Below are 13,897 nucleotides of genomic sequence, written 5' to 3'. Positions count from 1 at the left end.
GGGAATTTTGACCTTTTTAATTATTTTTATTTTTTTGGTTTTTTTTTTTTGGATTTTTTTTGGGTTTTTTTTTTTTAGATTTTTAAATTTTTGGGGGGAATTTTTTGGGGTTTTTTTTTGGTAATTTTGACCTTTTTAAATTTTTTTTTAAATTTTTTTTTTTTTTTTTTTTAATTTTTGGCTTTTTTTGGGAATTCCCGCGGGGTGGGGGAGGGGAAAATTCCCGGGATTTTCCGGCGCCTTCGGCTTCACTTCACCTGAAATGGGAAAAAAAAATGGGTTAAAAACGTCAAAATTTGGTTAAAATCCATCCAAAATGGCAAAAATCGGAATTCTGGGGGAATTCCCCGAAATTTGGGGGGAAAATTTTGAATTTTTGGGGCGAAAATCACAAATTTGGAGGGAAAATTCCCAAATTTTGGCAGAAAATTCCCAATTTTTAGGAAAAAAAAATCCCGAATTTTTGGGGGGAAATTCCCGAATTTTTAGGGAAAAAATCCCAAATTTTGAGGGAAAATTTTCAAATTTTAAGGAAAAAATTCCTGAATTTTTGGGGGAAAATTCCCCAATTTTTTGGGGAAAAAAAATCACAAATTTTGACGGATTTTTTAAAATTTTTTGGGGGGGAATTGTCCAAAATTTTGGGGCGAATTTTTGGGGCGAAATTCCCAAATTTTGGAGGGAAAATTCCCAAATTTTGGCAGAAATTTCCCACATTTTTTGAGGGAAAATTCCCGATTTTTTGGGAAAACAAATCCCAAATTTTGGGGGATTTATTTTAATTTTTTGGGGGGAATTGTCCAAAATTTTTGGGGCGAAATTCCCAAATTTTGAGGGAAAATTCCCCAATTTTTGGGAAAAAAAATCGAATTTTGGGGGGAAAATTCCCAAAACTGGAGAGAAATTTTTGGATTCTTTTGGGGGAAAAATTTTGGATTTTTGGGGGGGAAAAAAAATTTTGAATTTTGGGGGAAATTCCCAAATTTTTGGGATGAAATGTTTGGATTTTGGGACAATGGGAGAAAAAAAAAAAAAGGATTTTTGGGATGTAAAAACAGGAGAAAAATGAGAATTTTTGGGCTGGAAAATGAGGAAAAAATCGGAATTTTTGGGGCATAAAATCAGGAGAAAAATTGGGAAATTTTTGGGCTGGAAAATGAGGGGAAAAGGGGGAATTTTGGGTGTAAAAAATGAGGGAAAAATCGGGATTTTTGGGTGTAAAAAAGAGGGAAAAAATCGGAATTTTGGGGGAAAAATGAGGAAAAAATCAAAATTTTTTGGGTAAAAATCAGGGGAAAATCGGGATTTTTGGGATAAAAAGTGAGTAAAAAAATTGGAATTTTTTGAGTAAAAAAGAGGAAAAAATCGGAATTTTTTGAGGTAAAAATGAGGGGAAAAATCGGGATTTTTTTAGGGAAAAAAAATGAGGTAAAAATGGGATTTTTGGGGTAAAAAAAATTCGAATTTTGGGGCATAAAACCAAGAGAAAAATCGGAATTTTTGGGGCGAAAAATTGGAATTTTTTGGTGAAAAAATCTGAATTTTTGGGGTGAAAAATTTGAATTTTTTGACAAAAAAAATCGGAATTTTTAGCAAAAAAATCTGAATTTTTGGGAAAAAAATCCAAATTTTTGGGCAAAAAAATCGGATTTTTTGCCCTAAAAAGGTCAAATTTTGGCCAAAATGCGCGGGGTAAAAAGCGGGAATTTGGGGAAATTGGGAATTTTGGGAATTTTGGGAATTTTTACCTTGATGAGGGTGACGGTGGCGCTGGAGAAGAGGCTGAGGATGAAGAGGAAACCGAGGAAAAATGGGAATTTGGGGTGAAAAATGGGAGAAAAATTGGGAATTTTGGGGCATAAAATCAGGAGAAAAATTGGGAATTTTTGGGTGTCAAAACCAGGGAAAAATCGGAAATTTTGGGGGAAAAAAATGAGGGAAAAATCGGGAATTTTGGGTGGAAAAAATGAGGGAAAAATTGGATTTTTTTGGGAAAAATGAGTAAAAAATCAGGATTTTTTGGGGAAAAATCAGGGAAAAATCAGGATTTTTTTGGGGGGAAAAAAAATTCGAATTTTGGGGCATAAAACCAAGAGAAAAATCTGAGGTTTTGGGGCGAAAAATTGGAATATTTTGACAAAAAGAAATCGGAATTTTTGGCAAAAAAAATCGGAATTTTTGGCCAAAAAAAATCGGAATTTTGTGCAAAAAAAATCGGAATTTTGGGCAAAAAAAATCGGAATTTTGGGCAAAAAAAAATCGGAATTTTGGGCAAAAAAAAATCGGAATTTTGTGCAAAAAAAATCGGAATTTTGGGCAAAAAAAATCGGAATTTTGGGCAAAAAAAATCGGAATTTTGGGCAAAAAAATCGGATTTTTGGGGCAAAAAAATCGGATTTTTTGCCCTAAAAAGGTCAAATTTTGGCCAAAATGCGCGGGGTAAAAAGCGGGAATTTGGGGAAATTTTGGGGGATTTGGGAATTTTGGGAATTTTTACCTTGATGAGGGTGACGGTGGCGCTGTAGAAGAGGCTGAGGATGAAGAGGACGATGAAGGTCGAGGCCGTGGCCCAGAGGTTGCGCAGATCCTCGTCCTCCTCCAGGGCGGCGCCGGCGAGCAGCGCTGCGCCAGAAAAACGCCGATCGCGCCCAAATTCGGGATTTTTCACCCCAAATCTGGGCGCGGTACAAAATTCGGGGGTTTTTAACAAAATTTGGGGTTTTTTACCAAAAATTTGGGGGTTTTTTACCCAAAATTGGGCGTTTTTTACAAAAAATTTGGGGATTTTTACCCCGAAATGTGGCATTTTTTACCCAAATTTTGGTGTTTTTTTTTACCCAAATTCGGGATTTTTCACCCCAAATCTGGGGGCGTTACCAACATTTGGGGTTTTTAACAAAATTTGGGGGTTTTAACCTAAAATTTGGGCGTTTTTGACAAAAAATTTGGGGATTTTTACCTGAAATTTGGGGGTTTTTGGACAAAATTTGGGGATTTTTTTACCCGAAATGTGGCATTTTTTACCCAAAATTTGGGTTTTTTTGCAAAAAAATTGGGGATTTTTACCAAAAATTTGGGGTTTTTTACCCAATAATTTGAGGATTTTTTACTCGAAATTTGGGGATTTTTGGACAAAATTTGGGTTTTTTATTGAAATTTGAGATTTTTCACCCCAAATCTGGGCGCGGTACAAAATTTGGGGGTTTTTAACAAAACTTGGGGATTTTTACCAAAAATTTGGGGTTTTTTTACCCAAAATTTGGGGGTTTTTACCCCAAAATTTGGGGGTTTTAGGTCAAAATTTTGGTTTTTTTTTACCCAAAATTTGGACTTTTTAACCAAATTCGGGATTTTCACCCCAAATCTGGGGGCGTTACCAAATTTGGGGGGTTTTTAACAAAATTTGGGGGTTTTTGCCAAAAATTTGGGTTTTTTTTACCAAAAATTTGGGGGTTTTTACCCCAAAATTTGGGGTTTTAGGTCAAAAATCGGGGATTTTCACCCAAAAATTGGGGATTTTTAACCAAAATTTGGGGATTTTTACCCGGAATTTTTACCTTTAAATTCCGGGAATTTTTTATCCCCAAATTCCGAATTTTCTCCCCACGAAATCCCAAAATTTCCACCCAAAATTTGGGATTTTTTTTTTTTTTTTTTGCCCCAAAATCCTGAATTTTTCATGCCAAAATTTTTAGACTTTTTCCCCCCCAAATCCGCCAGTTTTGCCCAAAAAATTTTGGATTTTTTTCCCCTAAAATTCAGGAATTTTTTTACCCCAAATCCCGATTTTTTTTTGCCCCAAAATTCGTGAATTTTCACCCCCAAAATCGGAATTTTTTTCCCCCCCAAAATCCCAAATTTCCCACCCCCAAAATTTGGGGTTTTTCCCCCAAATTTCGATTTTTTTTTTCCCCAAATCCCGAATTTTTCACCCCAAAATTTGGAATTTTTCACCCCAAATTTGGGATTTTTTTTTGCCCCAAATCCCGATTTTTTTCTCCTCAAAATTTGGGATTTTTTCCCTCAAAATTTGGGAATTTTTTTATCCCAAATCCCGAATTTTTCACCCCAAAATTTGGGAATTTTTTGCCCCAAATCTCGATTTTTTTTTTTCTTCTCAAAATTTGGGAATTTTCCACCCAAAAATTTACGATTTTTTTCCCCAAAAATTCAGGAACTTTTTTGCCCCAAATCCCGAATTTTTCACCCCAAAATTTGGGATTTTTCTGCCCCCAAAATCCCGACATTCCCACCCAAAACTTGGGATTTTTCCCCCCAAAATTCGGGAATTTTTGTGCCCCAAATCCCGAATTTTTCACCCCAAAAATTTGGAATTTTTCCCCAAAATTTTTGAAATTTTTACCCCAAAATTCGGAATTTTTCACCCCAAATTTGGGACTTTTTTACCCCAATTCCCGATTTTTTCCCTCCAAAAATTGGGATTTTTCCCCCCAAATTTGGGAATTTTCCACCCAGAAATTTGCGATTTTTTTCCCCAAAAATTCAGGAACTTTTTTGTCCCAAATCCCGAATTTTTCACCCCAAAATTTGGGATTTTTCTGCCCCCAAAATCCCGACATTTCCACCCAAAACTTGGGATTTTTCCCCCCAAAATTCGGGAATTTTTGTCCCCCAAATCCCGAATTTTTCACCCCAAAAATTTGGGAATTTTTGTGCCCCAAATCCCGAATTTTTCACCCCAAAAATTTGGAGTTTTTCCCCTAGATTTTGAAATTTTTACCCCAAAATTCGGAATTTTTCACCCCAAATTTGGGAATTTTTCGCCCCAAATCCCGATTTTTTTTCTCCTCAAAATTCGGAATTTTTCACCCCAAAATTTGGGGATTTTTCTACCCCCAAAATCCCGATTTTTTCCCCCAAAATTTGGGAAAAATTGTTGAATTTAGTGAGAAAAAATTGGTTTTTTTGGGAAAAATGGGAAGTCGAAGAAAAACGGGATTTTTGGAGCGGAAATGGCAAATTTTGGCGGGAAAAATGGCAACTTTTGGGTGAAAAAGTGGCGATTTTGGGAAAAAATGGCAGCTATTTGGGGAAAAAAATGGCAGTTTTGGGGAAAAGGTCAGTTTTGGCAAAAAATGGGAATTTTGGATGGAAAACCCCAATTTTGGTGGGAAAACGGGGTGGAAACGCCGTTTTTTGAGGGAAAAAAGCCGAATTTTGGGCAAAACGTCCCTTTTTACCAAAATTTGGTCGAAACGCACTTGGAAATTTTTGCGAAATCGGTCAAAATGTTGCTAAAAACCGCAATTTTCGAGCGAAAAACGCCGTTTTTTGGTCAAAACTCGCCGTTCTTTTTGCAAAAACCTTTATTTTCGCCGCTAGAAAAGTGCAAATTTTGGGGGGAATTTTTGGGGGGAAAAGGCCAGATTTCAGTAGCAGGCGCCGAGGGCGTCGCCGAGGAGCAGGGAGACGTTGACGTGCGCGGGTTTGGGTGGGAATGGGGGATTTTTGGGGGGGAAAAATGGGAATTTTTGGGTGAAAAAGTGGCGATTTTGGGAAAAAAGTGGTGATTTTTGGGGAAAAAATGGTGATTTTTGGGAAAAAATGGTGATTTTGGGGGAAAGCTGTTGAATTAGGTGAGGAAAAATTGGGTTTTTTGGGGGAGTCGGATGTCGAAGGAAAATGGGATTTTTTGGTGGGAAAATCGGCAAAAGTTGGGTGAAAAAGTGGCGATTTTGGGGAAAAATTGGTCGATCCAGGAAAAAAATGGTTCATTTTGGGAAAAAACGAGATTTGGGGCAGAAATTGGAATTTTGGATGGAAAACCCCAATTTTGGTGGGAAAACGAGGTGGAAACGCCGTTTTTTGAGGGAAAAAAGCTGAATTCTGGGCAAAACGTCCCTTTTTACCAAAATTCCGGCAGAATCAAAATTTGGTCGAAACGCACTTGGAAATTTTTGCGAAATCAGCCAAATTAGTGCAAAAAAACCGCTATTTTCATCCAAAAAACGCCGTTTTTCGGTCAAAACTCGCCGTTCTTTTTGCAAAAACCTTTATTTCCGCCGCTAGAAAAGTGCAAATTTTTTGGGGGGAAAAGGCCAGGTTTCAGTAGCAGGCGCCGAGGGCGTCGCCGAGGAGCAGGGAGACGTTGACGTGCGCGGGTTTGGGTGGGAATGGGGGATTTTTGGGGGGAAAAGTGGCGATTTTGGGAAAAAATTGGTCGGTTTGGGAAAGAAGTGGTCGGTTTTGGGGGAAAAGGTCAGTTTTGGCAAAAATGGGAATTTTGGATGGAAAAACCCCAATTTTGGTGGGAAAACGGGGTCGAAACGCCGTTTTTTGAGGGAAAAAAGCCGAATTTTGGGCAAAACGTCCCTTTTTACCAAAATTCCGGCAGAATCAAAATTTGGTCGAAACGCACTCGGAAATTTTTGCGAAATCGGTCAAATTACTGCAAAAAAAACGCTATTTTCATCCAAAAAACGCCGTTTTTTGGTCAAAACTCGCCGTTCTTTTTGCAAAATCCTTTATTTTCGCCGCTAGAAAAGTGCAAATTTTTTGGGGGGAAAAGGCCAGGTTTCAGTAGCAGGCGCCGAGGGCGTCGCCGAGGATCAGGGAGACGTTGACGTGCGCGGGTTTACCGGCGGCTCTGTCCAGCGACCGCTGCGCCAGCCGCATCGGCAGCCGCTCGTGCCCCACCAGGCAGGTGAAGACGGCGCCGCCCTCCCAGTCGCGCGCCGGCACCGTCAAGGTGCTGACGCTCAGGTAGGTCTGGGCGTGGCCCGGGCGGGGCTCGGGGCGCGGCCGGAAGGTGAGGGCGCGGCCCTCGGGGAGGGGCCGGCCGTCCTGCAGCCATTGGACGAGCAGGTCGGGCGGGCGGAAGTCGCGCGCCAGGCAGGTGAGCGTGGCGTCGGCGCGCCGGCGCAGCTGCTCCGGCGGCGGCGGCAGGAGGTAGAGCGAGGGCGGCGAGGCCGAGGAGGCTGCCGGGGAGCGGGGCGGGTTTTTTTTGGGGGGGAATCGGGGGGTTTTGGGTTTTTTTGGGGGGGAAATTGAGGTTTTTTGGGGGGGGAAATCGGGGGGTTTTGGGTTTTTTTGGGGGGGAAATTGGGGTTTTTTGGGGGGGGAAATCGGGGGGTTTTGGGGTTTTTGGGGGGAAATTGGGTTTTTTGGGGGGGAAATTGGGGTTTTTTTGGGTTTTTTTTGGGGGGAAATCGGGGGTTTTTGGGGTTTTTTGGGGTTTTTTGGGTTTTTTTTTGCGGGGGAAATCGGGGGGGTTTTTGGGGTTTTCTTGGGGAAAATTTGGGTTTTTTGGGGGGAAAATTGGCGGGTTTTGGGGTTTTGGGGGCATTTAAGGGGATTTTGGGGTGAAATAGGGGGGTTTGGGGGAATTGGTTTTTTTTTGGGGGGGAAATTGGGGTTTTTGGGGGGGAAATCGGGGGGAATTGGGGTTTTTGGAGGGGGAAATTGGGGTTTTTTGGGGGGAAATCGGGGGGTTTTGGGGTTTTTTGGGGGGAAAATTGGGTTTTTTTGGGGGAAATCGGGGAAATTGGGGTTTTTTTGGGGGGAATTGGGGTTTTTTGGGGGGGAAATTGGGGTTTTTGGGGGGGAAATCGGGGGGTTTTGGGGTTTTTGGAGGGGGAAATTGGGGTTTTTTGGGGGGAAATTGGGTTTTTTTTGAGGGGGAAATCGGGGATTTTTGGGGGCAAATTGGGGAAATTGGGGTTTTTTGGGGGGCAAATTGGGGTTTTTGGGGGGGAAATCGGGGGTTTTGGGGTTTTTTGGGGGAAATCGGGGGGTTTTGGGGTTTTTTGGGGGGAAATTGGGGTTTTTTTTTGGGGGGGAATTGGGGTTTTGGGGATTTTGGGGTTTTTGGGTGGAAATCGGGGGGTTTTGGGGTGTTTTGGGGGGGGAAATTGGGGTTTTTTTGGGGGGAATTTGGGGTTTTTTGGGGTTTTTTTTGGGGGGAAACCGGGGGGTTTTTGGGTTTTTTTGGGGGGGAATTGGGGTTTTTTTGGGCTGAAATTGGGTTTTTTTGGGGGGGGAAACTGGGGTTTTTTGGGGTTTTTTTGGGGGGGAATTGGGGTTTTTTTGGGCTGAAATTGGGTTTTTTTGGGGGGGGAATTGGGGTTTTTGGGGGGGAAATCGGGGTTTTTTGGAGTTTTTTTGGGGGGAAATCGGGGGGTTTTGGGTTTTTGGGGGGAATTTAAGGGGGTTTTGGGGGGAAAATTGGGGTTTTTTGGGGGGGAATTGGAGTTTTTTGGGGGGGAAATTGGGTTTTTTGGGGGGAAATCGGGGGGTTTTGGGGTTTCTGGGCTGAAATTGGTTTTTTTGGGGGGGGGAAATTGGGGTTTTTGGGGGGAAATTGAAGGGTTTTTTTGGGGGGAAATTGGGGTTTTTTTTGGGGGGAATCGGGGGTTTTGGGATTTTTTGGGGGGGAAAATTGGGGGGTTTTGGGGTGAAAACGGTGGGTTTGGGGTTTTTGGGGTGAAATTGAGGGGTTTTGGGGGGAAATCGGGGGGTTTGGGGGTTTTGGAGTGAAATTGGGGGTTTCAGGATTTTTGGGGAGGTTTTGGGGTGAATTAAGGGGGTTTTGGGGTTTTGGGGTGAAATCAGGGGCTTTTGGGCTTTTTGGGGGGAGGTTTGGGGTTTTTGGGGGATTTTGGGGTGAAATCGGGGGGTTTTGGGGGTTTTGGGGGGGGTTGGGGTGAAATTCCGGGTTTCCCGCCGTTCCTCCTCCAACCCAACCCAACCCAACCCAACCCAACTCAGCCAACCCAACTCAACTCAACCCAACTCAACTCAACTCAACCCAACCAACCCAACCCAACTCAACTCAGCCAACCCAACCCAACCCAATGCAATCAACCCAACCCAACCCAACTCAACCCAACCCAACCCAACCCAACCCAACCCAACCCAACCCAACTCAGCCAACCCAACTCAACCCAACCCAACTCAACTCAACCCAACTCAACTCAACTCAACCCAACCCAACCCAACTCAACTCAACCCAACTCAACTCAACTCAACTCAACCCAACCAACCCAACCCAATCAACTCAACCCAACTCAACTCAACCCAACTCAACTCAACTCAACCCAACCAACCCAACCCAACTCAACTCAACACAACGCAACCCAACCAAACTCACCCAACTCAACCAACCCAACCCAACTCAACTCAACCCAACTCAACTCAACCCAACTCAACCCAACCCAACTCAACCCAACCCAACCCAACCCAACCCAACCCAACCCAACCCAACTCAACTCAACCCAACTCAACCCAACCAACCCAACCCAACCCAACTCAGCCAACCCAACCCAACCCAACCCAATGCAATCAACTCAACCCAAGCCAACTCAACCCAACCCAACTCAACCCAACCCAACTCAACCAAACCCAACTCAACTCAACTCAGCCAACCCAACCCAACCCAATGCAATCAACCCAACCCAACCCAACTCAACCCAACCCAACCCAACCCAACCCAACCCAACCCAACCCAACCCAACTCAACTCAACAGAACCCAACTCAACCCAACTCAACTCAACTCAACTCAACCAACCCAACCCAACCCAACCCAACTCAACCCAACTCAACTCAACTCAACCAACTCAACCAACCCAACCCAACCCAACTCAACCCAACTCAACCAACCCAACCCAACCCAACCCCAAAACTCACTCATGGTCTTCCTCATGGGCACCTCCTTGGGGAAGAGCAGCTCCGGGTGCGACACGCGGCACCGGAACTCCTGGCCCGACTCCCAGAGCTCGACGCTCACCGAGGCCACGCCCTCGGCCACCAGGACCCCGTTGGGCTGCGGCGTCGGCGCCGACGTCTCGGTGGCCAGGGCCTCGCCGTCCTCCTTGAGCCACGCCACCTCCAGGCCCTCGGCGCCCGCCGCCAGGTTGGAGACGCGGCACGTCAGCCGCGCCGCCTGGTCGCGGAAGATGTCGGCGAAGAGCGGCGGCACCACCTCCACCCGGATGTCGCCGGCGGCCAGGGGTTGGTCGTCTGTTGGCGAGAGGGGCGGGGCGAGGGGTTGGGGTCAACTGGAAGGGTCTTCATGGTGGTTTTGGGGGGTTTGCAGCAAAAAATGAGCGTTGGCGTTGAACGGCGGTCAACTGGAAGAGTCTCGTTGATGGTTTTGGGCGGTTTTAAGCCAAAATGAGCATTGGTGGTGAAGAATGGCCCAACCCAACTCAACCCAACCCAACCCAACCCAATTCAACTCAACCCAACCCAACCCAATCCAATGAACCCAACCCAATCCAACGAACCCAACCCAATCCAACTCAACCCAATGGAACTCAACTCAACCCAACCAACTCAACCCAACCCAACTCAACCCAATGAACTCAACCCAACCGAACACAACTCAACCCAACAAAACGCAACCCAACCAACCCAATCCAACCCAACTCAACCCAACCAACTCAACTCAACTCAACCCAACCCAACCCAACCCAACCCAACTCAATCAATTGAACCCAACTCCACCCAACCCAACTCAACTCAACCCAACCCAACCAACCCAACTCAACCCAACCAACCCAACTCAACCCAATCCAATCCAACCCAACTCAACCCAATTCAACCCAACCCAACCCAACCCAACTCAACCCAATCAATCCAACCCAACCCAACCCAATGAACTCATCCCAACTCAACCCAACTCAACTCAACCCAACCAACTCAACTCAATCCAACCCAACCCAACCTCCACCAACCCCATCCCTTCCTCGATTTCCCCGGCAATTTCGCCCCGGAACGACGCCCAGAATCCCGGGTTTCCCCCCCAAAACTCACATCCGCACTCCATGGGCTTGCTGGTGTTCTTCATCTCCTCGCCGGCCTGGCACGTGAACACGACGCCGCTCTCCCACTCGGTCTCCGTCACCACCAGCCGGCTGCCGGCCACGAAGAGCCCGGAACCTTCCGGCGCCGGCGCCTCGGCGGTGACGCCGTCGCGCACCGGGGCGCCGTTGCGGAGCCACCGGATGGGGGCGGCGCCGAGGCCGCGCCGGGCCCCCCGGATTTGGCAGAGGAGGGTGGCGTTGCGGTAGGGCCCCTGGAACTCCTCGCGGGACGGCGGGCGCAGCGTGAGCTCCGGCGGCGCCGGCGCCGGCGCGCCGGGACCTGGCGGGGGGGGGGGGCGGGGTGGGGAAAAAAATGAGGGATTTGGGGAGAAATTCCGAAATTTGGGGGGAAATCCTAAAATTTGAGGCGAAAACCCCAAAAATTCGGAGGAAAGCTTCGAATTTTGGGGAAAAAAACCAAGATTTTGGGGGCAATACCAAAATTTGGATGGAAAACCCAAAAATTTGCAGGAAATCCGTGAATTTTGGGGGGAAAACCCAAAACTTTGGGGGAAATCCTAAAATTTGGATGGAAAACCCCAAAATTTGGGGAGAAAACTTTGGATTTTGGGGGAAAACCTAAAATTTGGACAGAAAACCCAAAAATTTGGAGGAAATCCTTGAATTTTGGGGGAAAAACCAAGATTTTGGGGGAAATACCAAACTTTGGATGGAAAACTCAAAAATCTGGGGTGGAAACTTTGAATTTTGGGGGAAAAATCCAAAATTTGGGAGGAAATTCTGAAATTTGGATGGAAAACCCAAAAATTTGGGGGGGGGGGAGTTTTGGATTTTGGGGGAAAAGCCAAAATTTGGGGGGAAATCCTAAAATTTGGATGGAAAACCCCAAAATTTGGGGGTGGAAATGAGGGATTTTGGGAGAAATTCCAAAATTCGGGGGAAATCCTAAAATTTGGATGGAAAACCCCAAAATTTGGGGGTGGAAATGAGGGATTTTGGGAGAAATTCCAAAATTCGGGGGAAATCCTGAAATTGGGATGGAAAACCCCAAAATTTGGGGAGAAAACTTTGAATTTTGGGGGAAATTCGTAATTTTGGGGGGAAATCCTAAAATTTCTTTGGGACATTTTTTCGGATATTATTTGGGGGTTTTTTTGGTGTTTTTGGGCCATTTTTTGGGCCATTTTGGGGACATTTTGGACGTTATTTTTGGAATATTTTTGGGGACAGTGGTGCCATTTTTTGGGTCATTTTTTGGGCCATTTCGGACATTTTTTGGGCCATTTTTTGGGCCATTTCGGACATTTTTTGGGCCATTTTTTGGGCCATTTTTTTTCCATTTTTCACGTTATTTGGGCCATTTTTTGGGGCTATTTTTGTGGACATTTGGGCCATTTTTGGGACGATTTTTTTGCCATTTCGGACGTTACTTGGGACATTTTTTTGAATATTTTTGAGGACATCTGTGCCATTTTTTGGGCCTTCTTTTGGGTCATTTTGGACATTTTTTGGGCCATTAAGGAGATTTTTGGGACCATTTTTTGGGCCATTTTTGGCAACATTGGTGCCATCTTTTGGGCCATTTTTTACATTATTTGGGCCATTTTATTACATTATTTGGGCCATTTTTTTATGTCATTTGGGCCATTTTTTTGGCCATTTTTTGGGCCATTTCGGACATTTTTTGGACCATTTTTTGGGCCATTTTTGGCAACACTGGTGCCATTCTTTGGGCCACTTCAGACATCTTTTGGGCCATTTTTTTGCCCATTTTTCACATCATTTGTGCCATTTTTTTGCCCATTTTTCACATCATTTGGGCCATTTTTTGTGCCATTTTTTGGGCCATTTTGGACATGTTTTGGTCCATTTTTTGGGCCATTTTTTTACGTTATTGGTGCCATTTTTTGGGCCATTTTTCACATCATTTGTGCCATTTTTTGGCCCATTTTTTCCCCCATTTTTCACATCATTTGTGCCATTTTTTGGGCCATTTTTTGGGCCATTTTGGACATGTTTTGGACCATTTTTGGGCCATTTTTTTATGTTATTGGTGCCATTTTTTGGGCCATTTTTCACATCATTTGGGCCATTTTTTTTCCATTTTTTTTACGTCATTTGTGCCATTTTTTGGGCCATTTTGGACATGTTTTGGACCATTTTTTGGGCCATTTTGGACATGTTTTGGACCATTTTTTGGGCCATTTTTTTACGTTATTGGTGCCATTTTTTTGCCCATTTTTCACATCATTTGTGCCATTTTTTTGCCCATTCTTTCCCCCATTTTTCACATCATTGGGACCATTTTTTTGCCATTTTTTTCACATCATTTGTGCCATTTTTTGGGCCATTTTTTGGGCCATTTTTTTACGTTATTGGTGCCATTTTTTTTGCCCATTTTTCACATCATTTGTGCCATTTTTTGGGCCATTTTTTGGGCCATTTTTTTACATTATTGGTGCCATTTTTTTTGCCCATTTTTACATCATTTGTGCCATTTTTTTGCCCATTTTTTCGCCCATTTTCCACACCATTTGTGCCATTTTTTTGCCCATTTTTTCGCCCATTTTCCACACCATTTGTGCCATTTTTTTTGACCATTCCCCCCCCATTTTCACCCCGTTTTCCCCGCTCCCTTCCCCCACCGTGCCTCCCCCACCTGGGTTCGACACCTCGGCGCTGCGGCTGCCGCGGGCGTGCCGGGCGTGGCACCGGAAGGGCTGCCGGGACTTCCCCTCCTCCAGCTCCATGCCGAGGCGCGAGGCCGCCAGGAACGTTCCGGAGCGCGGCGCGGCCGGGAAGGCGGCGGCGGCGCCGGCGGCCACGCTGCCGTTGTGCCGGTCGCTCCAGGAGAAGTCGAGCGGCGCCGGGAAGAAGCCGACGGCGACGCAGCCGACGGAGAAGCGCGAGCCGGCGCCGCACGGCGACAGCGGGAACAGATCCGGGGCCAGGGCGGCGGCTGCGGGGGGGGGGGGAAAAAGTCCCGAAATTTGGGTTAAAAAATGGGAAATTCGGACGAAATCGGCGAAAATCCCGTCCAAAAACAGTGGGAATTCGGCTGAACGGCGCGAAAATCCCGTCGAAAAAAGTGGGAATTTGGCCGAAATCTGCG

The 13,897-nt window shown here is 45.1% G+C and overlaps 1 gene segment (V, D, J or C); it reads right to left on the bottom strand.

Annotated features, from left to right (window-relative positions):
- Positions 1-184: 184 nt before the first annotated feature.
- LOC128782797 (Ig mu chain C region-like) overlaps positions 185-13,897 on the bottom strand; it is a 30,757-nt gene continuing 17,044 nt past the window's right edge. The window contains 6 exon segments of the C gene segment in view: positions 185-257; positions 2,498-2,622; positions 6,600-6,938; positions 9,647-9,979; positions 10,775-11,104; positions 13,445-13,744. Of these exon segments, the coding sequence occupies positions 249-257; positions 2,498-2,622; positions 6,600-6,938; positions 9,647-9,979; positions 10,775-11,104; positions 13,445-13,744 (1,436 nt within the window).

Source organism: Vidua chalybeata (assembly GCF_026979565.1).
Source record: "Vidua chalybeata isolate OUT-0048 chromosome 38 unlocalized genomic scaffold, bVidCha1 merged haplotype SUPER_38_unloc_1, whole genome shotgun sequence".
NCBI classification, from domain to species: Eukaryota; Metazoa; Chordata; class Aves; order Passeriformes; family Viduidae; genus Vidua; species Vidua chalybeata.
The sequence above is the reverse complement of the archived record's forward strand: the minus strand, read 5'-3'. Positions and strand labels throughout refer to the sequence as shown.